Below are 27,632 nucleotides of genomic sequence, written 5' to 3' on the forward strand. Positions count from 1 at the left end.
ATGCTTTGCTCTTGACTTGGGTGGTAGTTATGAGGGTGAGCAGATGACAAAAAACTCACTGATTTGTACACTTAAATGCATTTCTTGATATGTACACTATATTTTAATAAAATGTTTTTCCAAATTCATCTTCATTCCGATTGTCACCACTTTAACCATCTAATTTGCACACCCGTCAACCATTTTCTACATAGTAATCAGCATGATTATGTACAAATACAAATCAGAAGATGTCATTGTCCCCAATTTAACTCCCTCAATAGGTTCTAACTGTACTTCAGATAAAACCTGAAGCCCTGCACAGGGCATCCTGCCTATAGCATCTTAGCCCTAGGCCCTGGCCGCCTCTCCAACACATAGCCCAAAATTGGGATTTTCTTGGCACAGACTCCTGAAACGAAACCATTTTTAGGAGGAAAAAAAATGAAAACTCCCACTATATCAGTCCTCCAAACTTTGAGCAGATACTAAAAAAAACGCCAAGTTGTCAGCATTTTCAAACAAGTATGTGCTTGACTTAAAGGACAAGATACAAAGTCTATAATGTTTCAGAGAGGAAACTCCCCCAACAATTCAGTTACACAACATAACTATACCATAGAATCTTATTTTAATTATAGATGTATATCTTCATGTACATAAATCATACAGTTGATCCTCTTTATTAGAAGACCTTGCATTTGCAGATCTACCTAGTCACAACAATGCACATGTATCCCCAAAATCACTCCTTTTAGCACATCCATGGTCATTTACAGACATGTGCCCAATCGTGAAAAATCATGTCTCCTGACTTGAACATTCGTGCTTCAGTTCTCATACTGCAAATAAGTGTCTTTTGTGTGGTCTGTTGAGTTCTATGTTTTCATATTTGGGCTTTTTCTTGGTGTTTAGAATGACCCTTAAGCATGAGTTATAGTTCTGTTGGCCATGATTTTGACGTTAGTGAATCAACAATATATATAACAATAAAACATATATCAACAATATATATCAAATTTGGTCTTTAAACAGAAACCTGCATAAACAAGGAAGTATATTGATCAGGTGACAAAACATTGTAAACAGCGGTTTGCAGGAACATAACCATGCATCTCCCCTAGGAGCAATGGTTCAGTGTTTGTTAAGTCAGTGTTCATGGTGACTTTCTGGAACATAACAAATTATGTATAATAACTAAAGAGACACAGACAGGGACAGACACCGCAGAGATTACTACAAGGAAGCTGCCTGTGTTTGCAGCAGCACAGCAAGAACACCTCAGGGCACAGCATCTGCTGGCTCTGTTGATACAACACTGACCCAAGGGAAAAAACTGGTTTTTGATCTGTCTTAGCATCTACCTATTTTTCCACTCAATGATACACCTTTCTTGGATTTTTTTTTTAAGAGGCAGAAAGAGAGGCATAGTGGGAATGAGGGTCTGATCCACTGGCTCAGTCTTCAAATAGCCACAACAGTCAAGGCTGGGCCAGGGCAGAGGCCAGGAGTCAAGAACTCAATCTTAGCCTCCACAAGCATAGCAGGAAGCCAGTTACTTGAGCCTGTGCCTCCCAGGGTCTGAAGTGGCAGGAAGCTGCAGCCGGGAGCCAGAGCCACCACTCAAAGCCTGGGACTCTGATCTGGGAGGCCAGCACCTTAACCACCAGTCTCCAACTCATGTAGTCTAAACTCTAGTGCCTTTCTTAAAGGCTTGCCTCACTCTTATAATCAAGCAAACCTGTCAATTACCAATCAATCCCGCTTAAATGTGAACCAAACTCGTGCTTAAACATCTTGTCTGAATTGTGGCATCACTCATTCAAAGGGGAAGGGGATATTAAGCACCTGAAATAAAATAAAACAGCATCAAAAAGTAAACTGGATTTAGGCAGTCCCTGACTTATGAAGGTTTGAGAGATGACTTTTTTCAGCTTTACAATCGAATGAAACTACACCACACAACCATTCTGTTTTTCACTTTCAGTCAAGTATTCACTGAACATCAGATACTCAATGCCTTATTATAAAACAGCCTTTGTGTTAGATGGTTTTGTCAGCTGCAGGGCAATGTAAGTGTTCCGAGCACTTTTAAGGTAGATGAGGCTAAGCTATGAGGTTCAGTAGGTGAATTAAATGCACTTTCAACTTAGGATGGGTTTATAGGGATGTAATCCCACTATAAACAGAGAAGCGTTTATACAGATCACTTCAGTTGTGCATGCTGGCACCAGAAGAAACACCCAGGGAAGAAAGGCTAGGCCATGACTTCACCTCCAGGGGAGACTTAAAAGCCGAGTCCCAAGCAGCTGGGCTGAGGGATAAGGAAGTTTCATCTTCAAATAGCGTCTCTTCAACCCGATTCTTCCTATCACTTGATTACTGAGTTTTCACAAGAAGCAACAAACTTATGGCAAAGTCAGTGGAACAGTGACAGTGACATTAGTGCTTAAGAGGAATTTCTGGTGTTGTGGTTTATAAAGACTTCTTCTGAAATTCATTTTTATTTTCATTTCCTAAATCCACCTCTTACTGAAAATGACTTGCTTATGGTAGGATGATAGGATATGCTTAGGGCAGTGATACAAGTTACAAATTCACAATCTAGTTTGTGAGATGTCAATATATTCTTTCTAGTCTCAGATTTAGTGGAACGAAGTGAACATTAACACTACACTTCAATTAGTTACTGTTGTGAGTTAACTGCCTTGTGTCCTTAAAATTTGAAATTCATGTAATAAAGAGCTAGGAAGTTCCTGGCACAGTCAATCCCTCTATAAAGACCATTACCATATGTGCATTCTTTTAAAAAGCTAAGCATCATCACCTCCCACCTCTTCACTGTGGCCTCTTCACTGTGGGCAAGGGCTTTCAAAACAATGATATCCACCCTGAGTAACTCAAGATTGATTTCTCGGTTATTTATAGACAAAAACCCTCAGCTTTTTCTGCTGCACCAATTTACTATTGTTTATGGACATTTAAAAAAAATAACAGGCGGAATCTCGGTCTGCTGTCTCAAACCACATCAACGTCTAACTCTCAGGAAACCAGAACTACTCTCTTTTTAACTTTAGAACTTAAAAGAGCCACTTATCAACAGAAATTATTCTTGTGCATCTTTTAAAGTTATTTACGTTGTAACATCACTTTGCAATTAAAAACTCAAAGGTCAGTAAAGCATCCAAGAAACAAGAGAAAAGTATTTTCTTCAAGCCAATGACACAAGAAATACAAAGCTAAAGTTTAGGGATGTTTTTTAAAGGAAAAAAAAAAACTTTATTATGCAAGTCTAACTGCTGTCACAACTTGTTACAGGTCTCCGAAGGGCCCAGTGAAAGTTAACTTGCTTTCCCATCACCCTGTAATGTACTACCCAAGCCGACGTGCCGGGAGGATTCTAAACAACAAAGATAAATGGGGCTGGCTTCAAGTTTACCTCTTCCTCCAAGGCAACCTCCCAAACTGAATTTGGGACACTGTATCCCCTGAAACACACACACGCAGAAATGGACTGCTTCTAAACTGACGACTGCTCAGGCGCGACCCCGGGGGCTGCAGGGTGCTGCGCCCTGCGGCGCGGGTTGGGGAGGCTCGGATGCGGAGGCCAACGCGTGCCACCCGCCTGAGCCGGGGCTGGCAAAGCAGCGAGCCTCAACCCTGCGCGATCCGACCCCGTCCTGAGTCACCAGCCCACTCGCAACGCCGCATCAACCGCCAGGACGTCTTCTGCTGATGTCCTCGCGGCCGGCAGGACAGAGGATGATTTAAACTCGCAACATGAGAGACACCCACACGGCGGCGAGAGCCTGAGCGACTCTCTTCAGAGCCTCAGCCGGCCCAGCAGAGAGGTAGCAGAGCGGGAGAGAAGAAAAGTCGAGAGGGCGAGGACCCGGAGAAGCCGCCGCCACACCCCAGCCCTCCCTCACCTGCCTGCCCCAAGCCCCCCAAGCCCCCGTACCTTCTGCCAGCGACTCCTCCAGGGTGACCTGGTAGCGGCCGACCGCGAACACGCGGACCCCCACCGACGAGCCGCCCGAGCCGACCCCGGCCCCGCCGGCCCCGCCACCCGCCGCTCCGCCGCCGCTGCCGCCCTCCGACTTGGGCATCCGCGAGAACTTCTTCATGGTCCCGCCGGCGCGCTGGAGGGCGCGGGGAGCGCGCAAGGGCGAGCGAGAGGGCGAGTCCCCGGCCCGGCGCGCGGCCGGCCGTCCGCGAGGGGTCGCCGCCCTTCGCCCGTCCGAGCGTCCGTGCGCGCTGCGGCCCGCCGAGCCTCACATTCCGCGCGCTCCGAGCGCACAGCCCCGGCGCCGCCGCCCGCTCCGCGGCTCCGCTGCAGCTGCCCGGCTCCCGCAGAGGGCGGCGGGGAGGGCGGGGACGGGGCGGGGCGCGAGGGGGCGGGCCCGAGTGCGGGGGCGACGACGCCGCCTCCGCGAGTGCCCGGGGCGCCCTCGCCTCCTCGCGGAGCGCCCGGGGCGGGAGCCGGAGAGGAGGGGGCGAGGGGAGGAGACGGGGCAGGGGGCGGGGCGGCCGGCCCCCGCGGGGAGTGGGCTGGGCCGCTGCGGCCGCACACCCTGAGGACCGCAGCCCGCCGCGCCGCCGCCCCTCACCGGACCCGCGCCGCCCGCCACTCGCGGCCGTTGGCGGCGCGGCGCTGCTGCCAACCGCTCTGAGGCCGGGTGCCCCGCGCAGGCGCCGCCGGAAGTGACGGTTCCGGCTCTTGTCACGTGGAGGGGGAGTGGGGGACGTGATTGTGGGGGTTGGGGGCCGAGGGCGAAGTCCGGGGTCCCGGAGTCGGGCTTGTCCGCAGGAGGGCTCGGGCCAGGCCCGGGAAGCCCGGCTTCGAGCAGTGGGAGGTGTCCTGAGGGCCTGTTCCCGCGCGGGGCACTCGGTGTGTCAACGTGGGGACTTAGAAATGCCGCCAGCAACTTCAGCCCGCTGGGGGACTCGTCGCTTCGCGTGGTAGCCAGCTCTCTGGACCTCGTGCCTCGAGCATCTTGTTCCGCTCGCCCACCCTGAGCGTGGGAAGTGGGAGCCGGCCGGATCTGCAGAGTGGATTCCGGCAACCGTCGTGTGGCGGACGCGGGTGCAGGGCAGCGCGTTGCGGTTTATCGGCGCTTAGCAGCTCCGTGGGAAGCGCTGCAGTCCTGTGGAGGCTTCAGAACAAGTGTGCGGGCCGTTTTACAGATACCGCTCGTCACCGTGGGCTGAGAGAGCCGGACGGAGGCGCCCAAGGTCACGCGGCTGGCGTGGGGTCCTTGGGACCGTGCCTGCATGCTTGATTCCACGCTTTTGGGCCGTTGTGGAAAAGTAGGTTAGGGTCAGGTCGTTGAAAAACGCACAGATTTGGGACTATATGGAAGCCAAAGTAGCCTGGCCTCCGCCTCCCCCGCCTTAACAAAGAGTTTTGCCCATTCAAATGAAAAAAAAGAAAAAAGGTGAAAATCCCGTTGCATCCGTCTCATAAGCTGCAGAAGTCTCCTGTCTGCAGAATAAGACAGCGAAGGGAATGTGGTTCTAAGAAGGCTCAGATGGGTGGGGAACAGCAAATTCTAGGACCCGTGTAAGGCAAGCAGCTTCCGCTCCACTCCACTTTCCCACATAGGAACACAAGCCCAACGGTACCCATTTCTTAAGAGAAACCCAAAATTCGGGTCTTCTTCTACTGTGGCATTTCTCAAATTGTTTAGCGTACAGCCCAAACTATAACTGCAGGCCACCAGGATGCACTTTCTGTGAGAGGAAATGAGTGTGCTTCCCTCCCCAACCTCATTTCTCTTATCCAACTTTTTTAATGAGATACAGGCAGAAACGTTAGAAATGAGCTTAAAATCATTCTTCCTCTCTGCTATTTGAAGAGAAGCTATTTCTGCTACCACTGAAACTGTGCTCCAGATTTAAGCATTTCTGCTATATAACCCACTAAATGAAAATTCCTCATCCAGAGACCTGACCTTTGAAAGTACATTTCCGCTCATGGAATTCAGATTATATGTCAGATGATTGATGTGGCATGCCAGTTAAGAATCTCCGTTTAGAAGTAAGCTGGCCGTTGCTGTGCGTGGCGATTCACTGCAGAGCCTCATTGCCACAACATCGGGATTCTGCTTTTCCAGCAGACTGGAGAAATTTAGTCATTTCACAAAATTCAAAACTGGATTCGGACTGAAGTCCAGTTTGGGCCTAATGAAACCTCACCTAATCACAACATAGGAATAAATAAAATCTTGCCTAAAAGATTTGGGAGCTAATTTATCGCAATTGCTGTTGAAAAGATCGTCACTGTGTGCCCCTATAACCTGACTTTCCATATTGAAGTTCACAAATAGTTTAGGGGAGGGACTTCTCTGAAATACCAAGGGTAACACCAAACAGTATTTTCTTTGATTTTTCACCAACCATGTCACATTATTCATTCTCTGATCGTCATGGAGTGTTAATTCTGCCATATTCTATAACCATCAGTAACAAACATTACCTTACTAAAAACATTGCAGAAACATTGTATCAGTAATAAAAATAATGTCAAACGTTTGCAAACACTTCTACTGCCAAATAAATGTTCGTATCTACTGTCTGGCCCCCAGATTTGGCCTCTCCTAGCCCTGGCTATTGCAGGCATTTGGAGAGTGAACCAACAGATGATTGATTCATCTCTCTCTCTCTCTCTCTCTCTCTCTCTCTCTCTCTCCTCCCCACCTCTTTCTGTCATCTGTGTCTGTGTCTTGACGTCACTCTGCCTTCCAAATAAATTAACATCTATTTAATATATATGCATAATTTAAAATTCCAAGCCAGCGCCGCGGCTCACTAGGCTAATCCTCCACCTTGCGGCGCCGGCACACCAGGTTCTAGTCCCGGTCGGGGCGCCAGATTCTGTCCCCGTTGCCCCTCTTCCAGGTCAGCTCTCTGCTGTGGCCAGGGAGTGCAGTGGAGGATGGCCCAAGTGCTTGGGCCCTGCACCCCATGGGAGACCAGAAGCACCAGGCTCCTGCCATCGGATCAGCACGGTGCGCTGGCCGCAGCGCGCCGGCCGTGGCGGCCATTGGAGGGTGAACCAATGGCAAAAGGAAGACCTTTCTCTCTGTCTCTCTCTCACTGTCCACTCTACCTGTCAAAAAATTAAAAAAAAAAAAAAAAAAAAACAAGATGCTCACAAATATTCTTTATAGGAAAAATGACTAATTTCACATGAAATAACTTTCTATGATAGTGTTTTTCCTACTATTTAGCCATGCTTTTAAAAATGTGCAAGGGGCGAGCACTGTGGCATAGCAGGTAAAGCCGCCACCTGTGGTGCCCACGTCCCATATGGGTACCAGTTGGAGTCCTGACTGCTCCGCTTCCAATCCAGCTCCCTGCTAATGCATCTGGGAAAGCAGCAGAAGATGGCCCAAGTCCCTGGGCCCCGCACCCATGTGGGAGACCTGAATGAAGCCCCTGCCTCTATATGGACCCAGCTCTGGCTATTGCAGCCATTTGGGGAGTGAACTAGTAAATGGAAGATCTCTCTCAAACTCTCTCTCTCTCTCTCTCTCTCTCTCTCTCTCCCCCGCCACTCCTCTGCCTCTCAATTAAAAAAATATAAACTTTTTTTTAAAAACTTACTTCTTATTGGGCCCTTGCAATGTTCCAAAGCTATTACAAAGTGTTTTACATGTATTGAATGTGTTAACTCAGTAAATCTGCATGCCAGCATTGGAAGATAGATTCTGTTATTACTCCTACTTTGCAGATGAGAATACTGATACACAGAGATTAGACCACACACATGCCCAAAGTCTTATGACTAGTAACAGGGTTCAGAACCAGATGGTATGACTTTATGGCTCATGCTCTTAGCAGGCTCCTTGAAAACAAGCATTAAATGACATGATAGCTACAGTCTGAGAAGATACCCTCCTATACTTTCTGGTCACTTACTTAATAGGAGTTTCGGCCATAGCTCAGAGAGTCCTAGTATAATAAGGGAGATTATAGTTAATTTCTGATAGCCAGGTATTTTTAATATTTTAAGATTTTTAAAAATCTAAATTTTTTAAATTTAACATTTTGCTGAATATTGACAATGAATAAAGCACTGTGGGACTAGAGTACAGCTAGGAGACACTAAGTTGAGTAAGACAAGTCAAGGCCTCAGAGTTTATACTCTTGGAGAGGAGACAAGTATGTACAGAGAACCATTTAAAGTAAAAGGAGGCAGACTGGAAGTAGACACAGAGCTGACTATAAGCTCTATTCAGAAATGAGCTCTGTGGCTGTTATTTTGTGTACACCGCCCTCAAGTCTCCTCTTGGCACTGTGGTTGGTGTTATGATCTTAGAAACTTCTAGAGTCAGAAAAATATCTTGCCTGGGTTTGCAAACAGGTGAGCATTTCCCATGGAAAAATACTTAATTCTGTTCTAATAAGTTGAACTGATGTTGAATTTTAACCCATGTACAACACTTCCAGTCCATGCACACATGCAAAAAATCAATTCGAGTTTCTTTAGAGGGACAAAGAGGAAAAAGTGATTGATGCTAAATTCAGTTTTTGCTTCAATCATTTCTCAAATGATCTTGTATCTTGTTTTACCTAGACTTCTGCCAACTGCAGTACAGGCTATTTTTTTTAACATGACAAGATGCCAGGCAGTGTGAGAACCATTTCACAGCAAAAACCCATATGGTATGAAAAAAATCATAAAATTTCGGAGCTGGAGGTTGATAGTTATGATTAAGCAGAGAGGGAACCCTTTCTTGAGGACCTAGTATGCCCCAGGCCTCACGCTCAGGACACTATCTGTGTTATTGTATGCATGTTACTTCCTGAGTCTTCTAACAAGGAAAGTGGGTAGTATTGCCCCCAGTTTCAGCTGTCTCACTCCAGCTAGCCCTGAAACACTTCATTTCTTTCAGTGCTGTTTCAGGCCCCGGTGCTCACCCAGGTTAGAATGTCTTGTTCTGTCTCACCATTACCTGGCTTAAGGAGTGATGTGGAGCTCCAGGGCCACTGCCACTGTGACAGCTTCCTGACCCCTACCACCGGCCAGTCCTGGATTAGAATGGGCTAGGGCCTCAGTTGCTGGCCCACACTATGTATGATCCTCCAGAACTGCAGCTCTCATTTACAACTAGGGCGTCCTTGCGTGCTTTTCTCCCTCTGCTGTGCTATCAAAGGTTTTCTTAAGGAATGGGAACATGTCACACAGTTTCCTGAAACCCAATGCCAAGCAACATGCTCGACTTGAAGTATTGAATGAAGGAAAGAGTGACGTAGCAAAACGTCTTGTGAGTGGTGGAACCGAGGGGCTGAGCACAGACACAAATCACAGGTCTCTCTGAAACTCCAAACTCAGCCTCTCTGCATCTGAGATTCAAACATCTTTAAATAGGAAGGGGGCAGGAACTGAGCCTGGGTTGAACACCTCACTCCAGCCCCTGACCCAGCTTCCTGCCACTGCAAACCGTGAAAGGCAGCAGTTACAGCTTAAGTAACTGGGTTCCTGCCACTCTCATGAGACCGATAGAATAAATTCCCAGCTACTGGCTTTGGACCTGGCCCAGCTCTGCCCTTGTGGATACTTGGGGAGTAATTCAGTGAGTGAAATCTCTCTCTCTCAAATGAATAATTGAAATTAAAAATAAATAAAATGGGAAAAATATGAGTTTTATGTTTTGTTTTCAGTGGTTGTATTGGCTTTGTTTTTGAAGTGAGGGGCTTGGAGGTGGTCTATACTATATGTACTAAACAATATGTAATAAACTCATCACAGTGCTGGACACATAGTAAGTAATCCAGAAACTTTGCTGCTCTTCCTCTTGCCCCTATTATCTTGTTCAGAGCTGTCACTTGAAGTGACAGAGCTAGGATGCAAACTACCATGCTGGCATTGCATCACAGTGCCTCACACATATAATCCATTAATATTTTTAAGATTTGTTTATTTATTTGAAAGGCAGAGCTATATATATAGAGAGAGAGAATCTTCCATCCTCTGGTTCACTCCACAGGTGGCTGGGAGCTTCTTCTGGGTCTCCCATGTTGATGCAGGGGCTCAAGGACTTGGGCCATCCTCTGCTGCTTTCCCAATCACATTAGCAGGAAGCTGAAATCCATCCATTCTTAATTTGGAGTGTTTTATTCTTACTATTTATTATTTTATTTTATTTTTTCTATTTTGGCAGACTTTAAACTGCAATTGTAGCTGAAGACAGTATATGCAAATTCAGGGCAAGAAGGTGCTTAACGGGCTGAAAGCCTCTGGGAGGTGAGGACCATGGCTTCTCCGTCTCTGTGTATGTCTGTCCTTCGAGGAGTGCTTACTAAACATTTGTGGAACTGAAGTGCTGATCACTGTAAACCTGTGGGCTTTCCTGGATCCCTCAGGATAGTCTTACGACATGCAGAAGGGCCAGTGCTGTGCCGTAGTGGGTAAAGCCACCACCTGCAGTGCTGGTATCCCATATGGGCACTGGTTCGAGTCCCAGCTGCTCCACTTCTGATCCAGCTCTCTGCTATGGCCTGGGAAAGCAGTAGAAGATGGCCCAAGTCTTTGGGCCCCTGCACCCGCATGGGAGACTTGGAAAAAGCTCCTGGCTCCTGGCTCCTGGCTCCGGCAGTTGCAGCCATTTAGGGAGAGAATCAGTGGATGGAAGACCTCTCTCTCTCTCTCTCTCTCTCTCTCTCTCTCTCTCTCTCTCTGCCTCTCCTTCTCTCTCTGTGTAACTCTGACTTTCAAATAAATGAATAAATCTTTAAAAAAAATGCAGAGAGCTCAAACAAACAAAAACGAAAAACAAGAAATGGGGAGGCTTATGAAACTATAAGAAAGTATAGCCTGATTCTGGAGTGAAAAAATGAAAAAAAAAAAAGTGTTAGAATCAGGACAGCATGACCAAGAAAATGCTGTATCACCAGCAAGTAACGCCAGGCAAGGAACTCTGAAACTTGCAGTAAATCTGAAAGCAAAGCCAGAGGATGTAATGAAAAGTGGATCCCACCACTGGAAACCCCCAGTTCTGCTCTAAGAAGCTGATTAATTTTCCAGTGCCTAAAATCTCTCACCCTTTCTGCTCTTGCTTTTTCTCTGGCCCTGAACACTGACTTTCCCTCCTGTAGATAGATATAGCAATCCCAGCACGAATTTGTCCTCTGAGAAGTTTGTTCCCAACCTCCTCAGTATGTAACACTACATCACTTCTCAGAATTGCCAAGACACTTTTGGCTGCATACAAGCCTACTAAACTACATTATTTAATTGGACTGTGGATCTAAGTCTTACCTGTTGAACAAAATAGGCAATGTTTCAATGTTTGGTTTTCATTTTTAAGTAATTCCATACATAGCCCAATACTGGAACACTGCAGGTGATAAACACTTAGTGAATCAAAGTGCCTAGATTTTAAAAATGCCACTTGCAATTGAAATGTGCATTTTGGGAGCTCGGGGTTATTTTTTATTTGATAGACAAAAACAGCTTTCATCTACTGGCCCAAATGCACACAACAGCAAGAACCTGCCCGATATGAGCCATCACCACTGGCCCCCTGGATGTGCATTAGTAGAAAGCTGGAGACAGGACTCAAACACACACATGCATTGTAGGACTCAGGCGTCTTAACTAGGATCTTAACTGCCAGACCAAATCACATGTATTATGGTAGTTTTTAAAATTATTATTATTGGCCAGCGCTGTGGCTCAATAGGCTAATCCTCCGCCTGTGGTGCCGGCATCCTGGGTTCTAGTCCCGGTCGGGGCGCCGGATTCTGTCCCAGTTGCTCCTCTTCCAGTCCAGCTCCCTGCTGTGGCCCAGGAGTGCAGTGGAGGATGGCTCAGGTCCTTGGGCCCTGCACCTGCATGGGATACCAGGAGAAAGCAGCTGGCTCCTGGCTTCGGATCAGCGTGGCGGCCATTAGGGGGTAAACCAACGGAAAAAGGAAGACCTTTCTCTCTGTCTCTCTCTCTCTCACTGTCCACTCTGCCTGTCAAAAAGTTAGTATTATTATATTTTGAATTCACAGGAGAGAAAATAAACACAAATGCTTTGAGGGGAAAGTTGCAATTGATCAAAGTCTAAAGAAGCAAATGTAAACTGATCATCCTGATGTTTAAAGGTATAAAAGAAATTCCTATTGTAGGTCTGCCTTTGGAAAAATTTTTATAAAGTGTAACTGGAAATGATCAAAAAGCAATTTTTATCAGTTTTCATCCTGGTGAAGATGTGTCATCATCTCAGTGCATAGTCCAAGTTAAAATAGAATATTGTTCCCATGTCTCAATCATATCATTTGAAAACATTTTTATTGAAATTTTTCAGTTACATTATTTGCATGATACTCTAAAAACAATATTCAAAACAATCACTCCTTTAAGAGTAAATATGCCGACCCAGCGCTACGGCACAGTAAGTTAATCTAGTCTCAGCTGCTCCTCTTCCAATGCAGCTCTCTGCTGTGGCCTGGGAAAACAGTAGAAGATGGCCCAGGTTCTTGGGCCCCTACACCTGCATGAGAGAACAGGAAGAAGCATTTGGCTCCTGGCTTTGGATCGGCGCAGCTCCGGCCATTGCGACCATTTGCGGAGTGAACCAATGGAAGGAAGACCTTTCTCTCTGTCTCTCCCTCTCACTGTCTGTAACTCTACCTCTCAAATAAGTAAAATAAATCTTTTTAAAAAAAAAGTAAATATGTGGTTTTTAAAAACATTTTAGTTTTTCATACCGCAACACCACAAGTTGTTTCTGTTTTCACACTGATCTGTGGACTGCAGTGGACCTACTTACATTGACAGATAACAGCATTTTTCTCATTTACCATGACAACACCCAACAACTGTTTACTGATAAATGAGCAGCAAGTGAGAGATCTACAAGATGCAAAGGGAATTTGTACCTCTGAGTCACTTCAATTTAAGACTGAAAGAAACTGCATAGCTAAGAAAAACTCAAATATCGTTAACTCTTATTAAAATTTTTGTCATTCTTGGGCAAATGAAATGTTATCTGTAGAATCCCTATGTTATATCCATATTATAGGCCTCTCTGTCTCTCCTTCTCTCTCTGACTTTCAAATTAAAAAGGAAGGAAGGAAGGAAGGAAGGAAGGAAGGAAGGAAGGAAGGAAGGAAGGGAGGGAGGGAGGGAGGGAAGGAGGGAGGGAAAGAAAACGTGTCTACTACGTATTTTAGTAAAAATAATCCTTGGGGCTGGCGCTGTGTCATAGCGGGTAAAGCCGCCACTTGCAGTGCTGGCGTCCCACATGGGCGCCGGTCCCTGCTGTTCCACTTCCAATCCAGCTCTCTGCTGTGGCCTAAGAAAGCAGTAGAAGATGGCACAGGTCCTTGGGCCCCTGCACCTGCGTGATAGAATTGGAAGAAGCTCCTGGCTTCTGGCTTTGGACTGGCTCAGCTCTGGCCATTGCGGCCAATTTGGGAGTGAACCAGCGGATGGAAGACCATTCTCTCTCTCTCTGCCTCTCCTTTGTCTGTGTAACTCTGACTTTCAAATAAAATAAATAAATCTTTTAAAAAATAATTCTTACAATTTCTATTAATGTCAATACTTTATACCAAAGAGGATTATCCACCTATAGATTTGACCCACTTAAGCTTTGACTTTTCTTATAATAATGTAACAGTGAGCAGGTGATAAAAAAACATTTAAAAATGAAGTCCAACCACAAAGATAATTTCACATAAAAACTTATTGTTGTTGAATCTGCCACTTGCTTCGATAGCATTCACACACAGCATCAGGGCAAAGAGTAACTTCAGACCTAATTAAGTTAATTAAATAGGCATTGTTGCAGGCCTAAATATGCATGAACATGCACACACTGGTGTACTAGCCACACTCTTCCCGGTGTTGGATCTAGTGGGTATAGGCATGGTTTCTCCTGTTATTAATCATCCTGTACTTTGTTACATTTGCTCTGCTATTTTCTCTTCCCCTTGCCATTTTTACCTCTCTCACCTATGACACATCTGGTATGTTTCCCTACAATAATCATAATGTTACCATAATACCGAGAACTCCAATTTAGCAACTTCATTCATCTTGACTGTGGTAAGTCCCAGAACATCACAGATAAAATGTAATCAAAATATGTCCTGTGTGTCAGTGTTAGATAAAAACAAATACCTTTAAGAGTAACATCAATGCTCCAATTTAATAAAAATATTTAAAATACACATTTCCTTATTTTAAAGAGGTTTGTTTTAAACTCTTCTTCAGAAAAATTTGTCATTAACAATTCCAATAGAGCATTCATTAATATTTCATGTTGTCACATTTCTATTCAAAAGAGCAACATTTATCACTAATTTAAGCATTTCAACCTACTGTTACTAAGAATTTATAAATATCTTCTAATTATGTTCTAACTAAATCCTTAAATTATCAGATTTTAAAAAAAGAAATAAAATGCAAAAACTACATTATAGTTGTTTTAAAAAGTCTTTTGCTCACACCTACCATTTAGGATATCTGCAGAATGTGTAATCAAAATTAATTTTGTAGCTATGTTTTATTTAGTAGTCATGAGTATAGAAAATATTGTCTATACTAGCACTTTCAACATAGTATGTTATTATGCTGTAAAAATATAGTTTCTCAACCAACAAGTTGTACCGGTTCTTGGCCGTGTAAAGCAGTGCATTTTGTAAAAGAAATCAAGTATAATATAACTTGATGGTTTCTGTGGTTTTTATTCATTGGCAAAGAGAAAATGAACAATGACAATTTCACATAAATTATGTTTCTTGGATAAAAGCATAATACCATATAAAGGTAATGGTGTTGATTGCCTTTTCTGAATTCTAATCTACAGTAATTAATTTAATAGGATATATGAATAAAGCATTTTATCTTTGAAGATGAATTCAGTTCTTGATGATACCATTATTTTGCTAGATTTGTTAGCATGCCATATTCTTGTACTAGAAACTTAGCAAGAGCAAAAAATGGATACTTCCTCCTCAAAGTACTTATGATTTCTCTAACCCTGTAGCTGTTAGTAGAAGAAAGCCTGCTATTGTGAATAGAGCATTTGCTCTCTAATACTGAGTGCATATTATTGAATCCTAACATAAAGATTATAGCTGATAAATAATCCAGCACCTTATCAATTCCTGTTCAAGTGAAGATTCATTATTCCATCGATACTTATTAAGCCAGACACAATATGTGACTCTGCAATGGATAAAATGATTACTGAGGCACATTCTGTTTATTAAGGAGTTAAGATTCGAATAAAGAGACAGATGCATTCTCGTCTTAATACAAGTCAGAATGCTAAGTGCTGTAATGAAGACAGAAGTGTTATAGGAGTGTAGTGGGAGAGATTAATCCTAACAAAGCTATTGGGGAGGGTTTCCTGGAAAAGGTGGTAGAGGAGAATGGTACTGGATAAAACAGGACTCCAGCAAATGCTGCTGGTGGGTCCCAATGGAGGGACTTCATCTGGTCCATCTGGTCCTATCTGACCCTTCTTTTAATTTACTATTCTTGGCCAGCGCCATGGCTCACTTGGCTAATCCTCCACCTGTGGCACTGGCACCCCAGGTTCTAGTCCTGGTTGCTCCTCTTCCAGTCCAGCTCTCTGCTGTGGCGTGGGAGGGCAGCGGAGGATAGCCCAAGTGCTTGGGTCCCTACACCTGCATGGGAGACCAGGAGGAAGTACCCAGGTCCTGGCTTCGGTTCAGCACAGCACCAGCCATAGCAGCCATTAGGGGAGTGAACCAATGGAAGGAAGACCTTTCTCTCTGTCTCTCTATCACTGTCTAAAACTCTCTCTCTCACTGTCTAACTCTGCCTGGAAAACAAAAAAAAATTTACTAATCTTTTTTCCATAACACTCTTCTTCTTTTTTTTTTGACAGGCAGAGTGGATAGTGAGAGAGAGAGACAGAGAGAAAGGTCTTCCTTTTGCCATTGGTTCACCCTCCAGTGACCGCCACGGCTGGCACGCTGTGGCCGGCGGACCGCGCTGATCCGATGGCAGGAGCCAGGTGCTTCTCCTGGTCTCCCATGGGGTGCAGGGACCAAGCACTTGGGCCATCCTCCACTGCCTTCCCGGGCCACAGCAGAGAGCTGGCCTGGAAGAGGGGCTACCGGGACAGAATCCAGCGCCCCGACCGGGACTAGAACCTGGTGTGCCGGCGCCGCTAGGCGGAGGATTAGCCTATTGAGCTGCAGCGCCGGCCTCCATAACATTCTTCTTCTAACACTTTACAGCCTATTGATCGTATTTGTTGTCTGCTTACCACCATGAGAATGTAAGCTTTCTGATATGGATCTCTCTTTCAAACAGTGCACTGATGCATGTACTTTGGTGCCTGGAAGTTGCTGCTCACTGTAGGTGCTTGACAAGTATTTGTGGAAAGAATTGATAATAAGGAAAAAGCACAAGTTAACCGTGGAAGAGAAATTGCTGGAATTTTTGTCAAATAAGAAGAGTCCAACATGGCCACTATGGCTACAAATGACCTTTAGTTGGCTGTATGTTGTACACAGGAAGGGTGCTAAATGTTGAAGGAGTGGCCTGTGTTTTTCCCTTACTTTTCCACTAAGTAATGAAAGCCAATTTCTATGTTCATATAGTTTTGTTGCAATATGAAAACATGTATTTGGTAAATGCTTGCTGAATAAATTAAATGAGAAAAGTCTTCAGTTCTGAAACCTTTATGATATTTTAGCCATCTCCCTTTTTATTTGTATATATCTCATTTGTATGTATTTGGGCTTTGTATATTCTGAAATTGTACTGTCCTGCTAAAGTTGCCTCTATATCACTTTGGCTTATTCTTTCTTTTTAAAGATTTGTTTATCTATTTTATTTGAAGGTCAAGTGACATAACATCCAGGCCTGGGCCAGGCTGAAGCCAGGAGCCGAGAATTCCATCTGGGTCTCTCACGTGGATGACAGAGGCCCAAGTACTTGGGCCATGTTCCTGTGCCCTCCCCAGCACCTAAGCAGGAAGCTGGATCAGAAGCAGAGGAGCCAGGACCCAAACCAGCACTCTAGTACGGGATGCCAGCATCACAATTGGCAGTGGAACCCACTGTGTCAACCACGCTGACCTCCAGCTTATTAGCGTTTTAAAAACAATTCTACAAAGTAGATGAATCCCCACTACCAAATAAAATTGACAAATATATTGAACACGTGCTAAAGTCAGAAGAAACCAGAATAGAAGACGACATCCGGTGCGAGGGCAGACACATGCTACTTTCAGGTACCACATCAGTTAGCGTTGACTGTCCCAAATTGCATCAAGCCTTGGGAAAAGAGATGGCCTGAGGAATAGTCCCAGGCAGGCCAGACTCAGTAAAAATTTAATCCATGGGTTGTGAGTTTGGTGTCCATTTCACAAATTTGCCTTATGAATAAATCCTCACTTTTCATATTCTTGGCATGCCCAGGATCACTATCTCATCCATTTACCTTATATTTTTCCCATTTCTTAAAGAAAATCAATATTTAGTATAACAAACCATTTTGTTCAGTGTCTAGATCCTTTTTATCCAAAAAACTTTCTGACATGTTCAAGATGTTTTGCACAGTGTGAGTTTGCACAGTCCAATGGGGAGTCACTAGACACCTGTGACTACGACTGAGCACTTGAAGTGCTGCTAGAGCAGCCAAAGAATTGGATTTTTCATTTTGTTCCATTCTAATTCACTTACATTTTTTATTTTTTAAAATTAACTTAAATTTGAGTACTCCCTTATAAAAATTGGCTCTACCATATTGTACAATACACTTTTTTTTTTTTTTTTTTGACAGGCAGAGTGGACAGTGAGAGAGAGACAGAGAGAAAGGTCTTCCTTTTTGCCGTTGGTTGACCCTCCAGTGGCTGCCACAGCTGGCGGGCTGCGGCCGGCGCACCGCGCTGATCCAAAGGCAGGAGCCAGGTGCTTCTCCTGGTCTCCCATGGGGTTCAGGGCCCAAGCACTTGGGCCATCCTCCACTGCACTCCCTGGCCACAGCAGAGAGCTGGCCTGGAAGAGGGGCAACCAGGAAAGAATCCAGTGCCCTGACTGGGACTAGAACCTGGTGTGCCAGCGCCACAAGGCAGAGGATTAGCCTATTGAGCTGTGGCGCCAGCCTACAATACACTTTCATAAAGTTCAGTGATAGCTCTCTGCTTATTTACTTATATCTTTGTGGAATAAAATACATTGCATGTGGTTCTATATCCAGGAAGACAAAGCAGAGATGCTTTTTATTGATATTTCCTATTTTCCCTGGATATTACATAAAAACAAATATAGGAAGAGACTGAAAGATGGAGAGCAGACAGACCAGCTGGAGACTTTGGGATCCAATGAACAACGTAGCATTGAGTTCCCTGGGGTTTCTTTTTGTCACACAGAGCCTAGGTGAAGCTGAAGAAGCAAACAACCTAGGATGCCAATGGGCAAGACAAAAAAGTCTCTGCACTTCTTTTTTTTTTTTTTTTAAGATTTATTTTTATTTATTTGAAAGAGTTAGATAGAGAGGTAGAGCCAGAGAGAGAGAGAGAGAGGTCTTCCATCTGCTGGTTCACTCCCCAGACGACTGCAAAGGCCAGAGCTGTGCCAATCCAAAGCCAGGAGCCAGGAGCTTCTTCTGGGTCTTGCATGTGGGTACAGGGGCCCAAGGACTTGGATTATCTTCTACTGCTTTCCCAGGCCATAGCAGAGAGCTGGATCAGAAGAGGAGCAGCCGGGACTAGAACCGGAGCCCATATGGAATGTGGGTGCTGCAATCTAGGGCTTTTTTTTTTAAAAGATTTATTTATTTATTTGAAAGTCAGACTTACACAGAAAGAGAAGGAGAGGCAGAAAGAGAGAGAGAGAGAGGTCTTCCACCTGCTGGTTCACTTCCTGGATTGCCGCGATGGATGGAGCTGTGCCGATCTGAAGTCAGGAGCCAGGAGCTTCTTCCAGGTCTCCCATGTGGGTGCAGGGGCCCAAGGACTTGGACCATCTTCTACTGCTTTCCCAGGCCATAGCAGAGAGCTGGATCAGAAGAGGAGCAGCCGGGACTAGAACCAGAGCCCATATGGGATGTCAACTCTTCAGGCCAGGGCATTAACCCACTGCTCCCCAGAGCTGGCAATAAAGTCTGGGGCTTTAACCCGCTGTGCCACAGCACCAGCCCCCTCAGCACTTTCTTTAGCTAAAAAATGGGAAAGGGTCACCAAGTAAGGCAAAAAATGTTTAACATTAATTGTTCCCTCAGCCAAACACCACAGGAAGAAAACTGTGTCTCACTTCCACTGACACCAGCAAAAGCTGACTAAGGGAATCTAGACTTTCAACCTTCCAGGCTTTGAGGATATGACCATCCCCCAGGGTGGTGGCGGAGAAGGGCAGGTAGACACTGCCCCTTTCATCCCCACTTCTGTACTGAGTGCCCCACCTTCTGTAGCATCAACAGAAATATGCAGAGCCTGTATTTCCAGCCTGTCCTGGCAATAACAAGACATAGCTTTCTTTCCCCACTGCAGCGCCATCAAAGTTTAGTAGACAGTTGGTATGTTCACCACTACCTGGCAGTAATGAGGCCATCCACCTATGATGCCAACGGCGACCATATGGGGAGATGAAACTGCCACCCCTATTGGCAAGGAGGAGCCTGCCCCAAGCAGAGGACAATGAAGGCTAAGTAAGAAGAGTTGACATCTACCTCCACCTGGCTATAAGAATGTAGTGCCCACCCCTCCCCTACCAGGGTGGGGTCAGAGAAAGGCAGTCAAACAGAAAGTTTAAAAAGATCCAGAATCTCATAGTGCAAAAACATTCAGTTTTTTATTCAAAGATCACACATTATACAAAGAAAGAAGATTTCAAGCTGAGGCTGTTCTTACAGAGATTCAATAATGAATGAACCTCAACTGAATTAATCTAAAACTAACATTAAAAAAAAAAAACGCAGTCAGTAGGGGCCTGTTTTGCAGTACAACAGTTTAAGGTGCCATTGCAACATCAGCATCCCATATGGGAGTGTTCATTCAAACCCTCGCTACGTTGCTTGAAATCCAGCTTCCTGCTAACGTGCCTGGGAAGCCAGAAGAAGATGATGTGGAGTCCAAAATGGAGTTCCTGTCTCCTGGTTTTCACCTGGTTCAGACTTGCTTGCAGGGATTTGGGAATTGAAGTAGGGGATGAAAGTAAGGGATGAAAGCATGCTCACTCGAACCCTCCCCCTCCCCCTCCCCCTCCCCCTCCCCCTGCCCCTCTCCCTCTCCCTCTCACTCTCCCTCTCATTCTGCCTTTCAAATAAATAAATAAATATTTTTAAAAAGTCAATAAACATTGAGATGACAGAGATGTTAGAATAATCTAACAGATTTTAAAGCAGCCATGATTTTGAAAAAACTTCAGTTGGCAATCATAACCACATTTGAAACCAACGGGACATAGAAAACCTCAGACAAAAATTAACTAGAAAATACAAGGAGGAACCAGTTTGTTAACTTAGAAATTTGTGGGAAAATACAAATAACTAATATTAAAACACACACACACACACACACACACAGTGGCTGGGCTTAACAGCAGAATATTGGAGACAGAGACCAGAATCTGTAAACTGGAAGATAGAACAATACAAATTAGTTCATCTGAACAAACCCAACAAAGAGAGCCGAGTCTCAGGATTGGTGGGGCTATAGACATATGAGATTATAAAACCCATGGGAAGTGGTCAAGTTCTTGAAGGACATGGGAAAAAAATGACTGAAAATTTCTGAATTGTGAAAAAAATCTACAAATTCAGGAAGCAGAGAAAAATGCCATACAGCATAAGTCACCCCCTCCACTCCAAATCCACATAGAAACAGTAAAATTACACTTCTGGAAACTAAAGTCAAAGAAAAACTTTTGAAGGAAAGGGACACATTACCTAAAGGGGAAACCATTCACATGATGGCTGATGTCGCGGCAGAAGCCACCGAGCCAGAAGGAAGTGGCACGTGACCTTGCACATGCTGAAATAAAACAACTGTCAACCCAGAGCCCTATACCTAGCATAAATATCTTTCAAGATTTAGGGGGAAACAAAGAACTCCTCAGATAAAAGAAAAATTAAACGAATTTTAAAAATAAAGCAAATGTACTCTAATAGAATGATTAAAGGAAGTTTCTAAACAGGAAAGAAATGATCAACATGACAACACAGAATGTAAAAATAAAATAAACTTTCCTTCTGTTCTTTAATTTTATATATTAAGATTTATGTTGAGAGGCCGGCGCTGTGGCACAGAGGGTTAAAGCCCTGGCCTGCAGCGCCAGCATCCCATATGGGCACCAGTTCAAGTCCTGGCTGCTCCACTTCCCATCCAGCTCTCTGCTATGGCCTGGGAAAGCAGTAGAAGATGGCCCAAGTCCTTGGGCCCCTGCACCCACGTGGAAGATCCCAAGGAAGATCTTGGCACCTGGCTTTGGTTCAGCACAGCTCTGGTCATTGCGGCCATCTGGGGAGTGAAACAGCAGGTGGAAGACCCCTCTCTCTCTCTCTCTCTCTCTCTTTCTCTCTTTCTCTCTTTCTCTTTCTCTCTGCCTCTTCTTCTCTTTCTATGTAACTCTGACTTTCAAATAAATAAATAAATCCTTAAAAAAAGAAAGATTGATGTTGAGGGACCAGCATTGTGGTGCGGCAGGTTAAGCTTCTGCCTGCGATGTCAACCTCCCATATGGGTGCTGAATCGAGTCTCAGCTTTTCCACTGCAGATCCAGCTCCTTGTTAATAGGCACGGGAAAGCAGCCAAAGATGGCCCAAGTGCTTGGGTCCCTGCCACCCCCGGGGAAAACAGGATGGAGGTCCAGACTCCTAGATTCAGCCTGGCCCAGCTCTGATTGTGGCCATTTGGGGAGTGACCCAGTGGATGGAATCAAGCTCTCTCTCTCTCTTTCTAACTCTGAATTTCAAATAAATAAATAAGCCTTAAAAATTATTGATGTTGAAACAAAAATTATAATATTGTCTGATATGGTTCTATATATGAAATACTTAAGACATTTATTTTATAAACAAGAGAGGGTATAGGGACTTTTAGGGAAGTTAAACATCATGTCTAAAAATTAAATTCAAAGTGAATTATGGATTCAAATGTGAAAAAAATAAAACTTTTAGGAAAAAATATTTGGGTTTTAGGCCTAGACAAAATTTTCTTAGGCTTTGCACCAGAAATATGATTGAGCAAAGGAAAAATTGCTGAATTGTTTTTCACCATGATTAAAATTCCTTTAAGAATAAGAAAGATCACCTCCAGACTGGAAGAAATTATCTACTAACCACGTATACATCAAAAACCAGTATCTGGAAGATTTAAAGAGCTTACAAAATTCAATTATGAAATAACTAATAGTCCATGTGGAAAAATGCCAAAAGGCCTAAACAGATATTTCACTGAAAGGCTATAAAAATGCACTTCAAAAGATTTTCAACATCATTAGACATCAAGTAAATACACTTTAAACCACAATCCAATATCAGTATGTACCTATCAGAATAGCTAAAACAAAGGAAATAGTAAAAAGAAAGAAAGCAAGTTATCCAATTAAAAAAAAAGAAAATAGTGACAGCCCTAAATGCAGGCAAGAAGGCTGAAAAAGTAGATTACTTCCACTTTACTGAAGGAAACAGACGGTATGACCGTTCTGGCAAGCAGGCTGGCAGTTTCTTTAAAAACTAATAGTGCAGCTCCGATACAACCCAGCAATTGCAATCTTGAGCCACCACTTGCAGTGCCAGCATCCCAAATGGGCGCAGGTTCTAGTCCCGGCTGCTCCTCTTCCAATCCAGATCTCTGCTATGGCCTGGGAAAGCAATAGAAGATGGCCCAAGTGCTTGGTACCCACTTGGGAGACCTGGAAGAAGCTCCTGGCTCCTGGCTTCGGATCAGTGCAGCTCTGGTCGTTGCTGCCAACTGGGCAGTGAACCAGCGGAGGGAAGACCTTTCTCTCTCTGCCTCTCTTCTCTCTGTGTAACTCTGACTTTCAAAAAATAAATAAATCTTTAAAAAAAAACTAATTAATAAAAAAGAACTGTTGATAACACTCAAAAAACCATATGAATCTCCAGAGAATAATACTGAATGAGAAAAATCCAGTCTCAAAATACTACATACTGTCTGTTTTTATTTATATAAAACAGTTGAAATAAAGAAATTGTAGAAATGGAGAACATATTTGTGGTTCCCAGGACTTCAAGAGGGATTGGGGCAGAAGGAAGTGAATGTGGCTACAGAAGAGTAATGCCCCCCCACCCTGCAACCCTACCCCTATCCCACCCCCTGCTGTTGTGGCACAAAGGGTAACGCCACCACCTGCGATATCCACATAGCATATGGGCACCAATCTGACTGCCCCACTTCCAATCTAGCTCCCCGCTAATGCACCTGGGAAAAGCAACAGAGGATGCTCCCAGTGCTTGGGCCCTAGCCACCCAGGTGGGAGACTCAGATGATGAAACTCCTGACACCTGGCTTCAGTTGGGACCAGCGCTGGCTGTTGTGGCCATTTGGAGAGTAAACCAGAGGATGAAAGATCTCCCTCTGTGTGTGTGTGTGTGTGTCTCTCCCTCTCTCTGTGCAACTCTGACTTTCAAAATAAGTAAATAAATCTTCAAAAAAGAAAAAAGAGGGGCTGTCACTGTGTTATAGCAGGTAAAGCTGTTGACTTCAGTGCCAGCATCCCATATGGGCGCCAGTTCAAGTCCTAGCTGCTCCTCTTCCAATCCAGCTCTCTGCTATGACCTGGAAAAGCAGTATATGGCCTCAGTCCTTGGGCCCCTGCACCCTCATGGGAGACCTGGATAAAGCTCCTGGCTTCTGGCTTCAGATCGGTCCAGCTCTGGGCATCGTGGCCATTTGGATAGTGAACAAGTGGATGGAAGACTTCTCTCTCTCCGCCTCTGCCTCTCTGTAACTCTACCTTTCAAATAAATCCACTAAAAAAAAGTAATGTGATAGATTCCTTGTGCAAATATCCTCTATATTGATTCTATCCATGTCAGTATCCTGATTGCAATATTATACTCTAGTTTTGCAAGATGTTACCACTACTTGATAGAAGATAAAGATACATGAAATCACTCTGCATCGTTTTTCACAACTGCATGTGAACTGACAATGACCCAAAAATAAAAAGTTAGGGGTGGGGTGGAGGGGCTGGTGCTGTGGTTTAGTGGGTAAAGCCACCACCTGCAATGCCCACTATCCCATCTGGGCACCAGTCTGCCTGCTCCACTTCCAATCCAGCTCCCTGAGAAAAGCAGCAGAAGATGGCCTAAGTGCTTGGGCCCCTGCACCCATGTGGAAGACCAAAAAGAGGCTCTTGGCTCCTGGCTTTGGACTGGCCCAGCTCTGGCCATTCTAGCTATTTGTCTTTGTCTCTCCCTCTCTCTCTGTAACTCTGCCTCTCAAATAAATAAAGCACACCTTTAAAAATAAAAATAAAAAGTTAAAAAAATAAACAAATGTATTGCCTATGATAATCTGTGTCAGCATTTGGTTTCTTTTTTGGTGAAATGAAGTAGGACTCATAATCTTTTTATTTCTGTCTGCCAATTAAAATTGATTCACTTTAAGTTGCATCTTCTTCTTAATACTGTACATCAGGAGGATTATCTTTTTACTTTGGTTTATTAGAATTACCAACCTATTGTTCATAACACTATTGTCCAGCCTGATAATTGATGCGTAGTTTTTCTCTAAAAGACACTGATTTGAGAAGTGTTCCTTTCCCAGAAGTACTTGGAATTTATGTATCACTCAAGCTCTTGAAAAATTTGTCAGAGAGCAGGGCCATAATTTTAGATTGTTTCTCTTCCATCACTACTCTATTTTTACTTTTGGACCGGACTTGTGTTTGGATTATTGGATGTTTTTACTTCACTCATCTTTCATACAAATTTTGTTTTAATAAAAGCAACTGACAATCTAAATAGAAAAGATTACTAGATTTTCTTAATAACTATTTCTGAGTTGAGAAAATATTTGACAAATATTTACTGAATGCCTGTTACATACTATGCACTATTCCAGGGCCTAGGAAAATCACAGAAAATAAGACAAATATACCTGTCTTCATGGAGTGTGTAAATTCTAGAAAGAAGATATAAATGGATAATTAAATTATACATTTCAGATGGAAATAAGTGCTATGGGATAAGAAAGGCAGAGAAAAGGACTGGTAATGTAGGTTTTGGGTGTATTACCAGGTAGATGTTTGCCTCGTTTCTAAGGGTGTACAATTAACTTAAATTTCTGAGTGGTGATTATAATTTAGAGTAAAAGATAAGGATTATAGAATGGAATATGCAAACTTCTCCACTTTGCCACAAGTGAATGATGACATTTACGTGTCACACACTCCCACAACAAAGGTGGACCACTGAGATTCCTTGTGTGCTATGTATGTATCAGTTCCTAGTACCTGGTATGTGCCACCTCATTCTCTGCCACTCAGAAAAGATCAGCTTAAGGGTGCCAGCATTGTGGTGCAGCAGATTAAGCCATTACTTGCAATGCCAGCATTGGAGTGCCAGTCCCAGTCTCAGCTGGTCCACTTCTGATCCAGCTTCCTGCTAATGCACCTGGGAAAGCAGCAGCAGAATGGCCTAAGTACTTTGGCCCTGCCATCCATGTGGGAGACCCCGATAGAGTTCCCACCTCCCTGTTTTGACCTGGCCAGCCCCAGGTCTTTTGGCCTTTTGGGGCGTGAACCAGCATATGGAAGATCTCCCTCTCTCTCTCTCTCTTTCTCTCTTTTTCAAATAAGTACATCTTCTCAAAAATAAAGAAAAAATTAGCTAAAAAAAAATCAGGGAGTGGGAATGCATGGAAGAGTGATAGTCTTGAATTGAATGTGTTAAATATAGTCATCCCTCAATATCCCTAGGCAATTCATGCCAAGACTTTCATTAACACCAAAATTTGCAGAAGCGTGAGTCACTTATATTAAATGGTATAAGAGTCACATAAAACCTAAACACTTCCTTCCACATGCTCTGTATCATCTCTAGATTAGTTATGTCTAGTACAATATAATTGCTATATAAGTATTAGTATACTGTATTGTTTAGGGGGAAAATTACAAGGAGAAAACTATACATGTTCAACACAGAAACCATTCTTAAATGATCAGCAGTGGCTGAATCCACAGATGCAGAACCCGTGGACACAGAAGGCTGACTGTATATCATTTTTAAAATTCAACATTTTAGGCCGGTGCCGCGGCTCACTAGGCTAATCCTCCATCTGTGGCACCAGCACCCTGGGTTCTAGTCCTGGTTGGGGTGCCGGATCCTGTCCCGGTTGCTCCTCTTCCAGTCCAGCTCTCTGCTGTGGCCCAGGAAGGCAGTGGAGGATGGCCCAAGTGCTTGGGCCCTGCACCTGCATGGGAGACCAGGAAGAAGCACCTGGCTCCTGGCCGTAGCGACCACTTGGGGGATGAACCAACGGAAAAAGGAAGACCTTTCTCTCTCTCTCTCTCTCACTGTCTAACTCTGCCTGTCAAAAAAAAAATTTCAACACTTTATTGCTGGAAGTATACAACTGTTTTCAACAATTTGTATATCTAATAATTAGCATTGACAGTCATGGTAGTCATAAGTATTCAGTAATATCTAATTGATAGTTCACATACTTTTTCATAGATATTCCTGGTACAGAACTCTAGAGAAAGCCTCGATCTACTAGCCCAACTCACAAAAAGCCAGTCACTGACATCAGGTATTTATTTGCAAGGCACAGAACAGAGTCGGGCAGATATTGCTTAATTCTTGAACTTCTCAAGGCATTAAGTGTGCAGGATCCTAGAGACTGAAGCTGGGGTTGACAGGTGTATGCTCAGCTCGTGCACAGGTCTCCGGCTGGTCCTCAGTGCTTATGACCTTTCTTGGGTCAGCACTGCTGAGTTCTTTTGTGAATTCTGATGATGACAAAATGGGCTCCAGTCAGTATGGGGACTGTATGTAGGCAGTAATTACATTTTGTTCAAGGCTTGGGGTTCCTGGGAAGATCCTCAATACCTCCTTCTTTAATGGCTCCTTCTTTCCACTGGGATTTCACTCACAGAGATCTTTCATGTAGGTCATTTTTTGCCACAGTGACTTGGCTTTCATGCCTGAAATGCTCTCATGGGCTTTTTAGACAGATCTGAATGCCTTAAGGGCTGATTCTGAGGCCAGAGTGCTGTTTAGGGCATTTGTCATTCTATGAGTCTGCTGTGGCCTGCTTCCCCTGTTGGATCATTCTCTCCTTTTTAATTCTATCTATTACTATTAGCAGACACTTAATCTTATTTATGTGATCTCCTTGACACTTAATCCTACCTTTATGATCAGTTATGAACTTAAACTGATCACTTTAACTAGTAAGATGGCGTTGGTACCTGCATAAAAGCTTTCTATTAAAAAAAAGACCTTCAATATAAGAACAAACATTAAGATGTTATCTATACAAGAAATAAATGACTCCATGAGTCTTACAATCTGGGACCTTCTGAGTACCAACTAGACCTAATGTACCACTCCCCAAATTTAGTGAGCTAATTTTAGTAAGTGGTTGATTTGCAATCATAGGGCAAAGGAGCACTTTTTTAAAAGATGATTATTTATTTGAGAGGTAGAGTTACAGATAGAGACAGGGAGGGAAAGACAGAGAGAGAAGTCTTCTAAC

At 44.0% G+C, this 27,632-nt stretch overlaps 1 protein-coding gene across 2 annotated transcripts in view; it reads right to left on the minus strand.

Annotated features, from left to right (window-relative positions):
* BMP2K (BMP2 inducible kinase) overlaps positions 1–4,248 on the minus strand; it is a 151,023-nt gene extending 146,775 nt beyond the window's left edge. For both annotated transcript variants that reach the window (XM_008267688.5, XM_002716997.6), the window contains exon 1: positions 3,941–4,248. In XM_008267688.5, the coding sequence (XP_008265910.1) occupies positions 3,941–4,106 (166 nt within the window). In that variant the 5' untranslated portion in view covers positions 4,107–4,248. The remainder of the gene's footprint in view (positions 1–3,940) is intronic.
* Positions 4,249–27,632: the final 23,384 nt, after the last annotated feature.

The sequence above is a fragment of the Oryctolagus cuniculus genome, chromosome 8 (assembly GCF_051225735.1).
Source record: "Oryctolagus cuniculus isolate XC-2025 breed Fujian yellow rabbit chromosome 8, ASM5122573v1, whole genome shotgun sequence".
Taxonomy (NCBI): Eukaryota; Metazoa; Chordata; class Mammalia; order Lagomorpha; family Leporidae; genus Oryctolagus; species Oryctolagus cuniculus.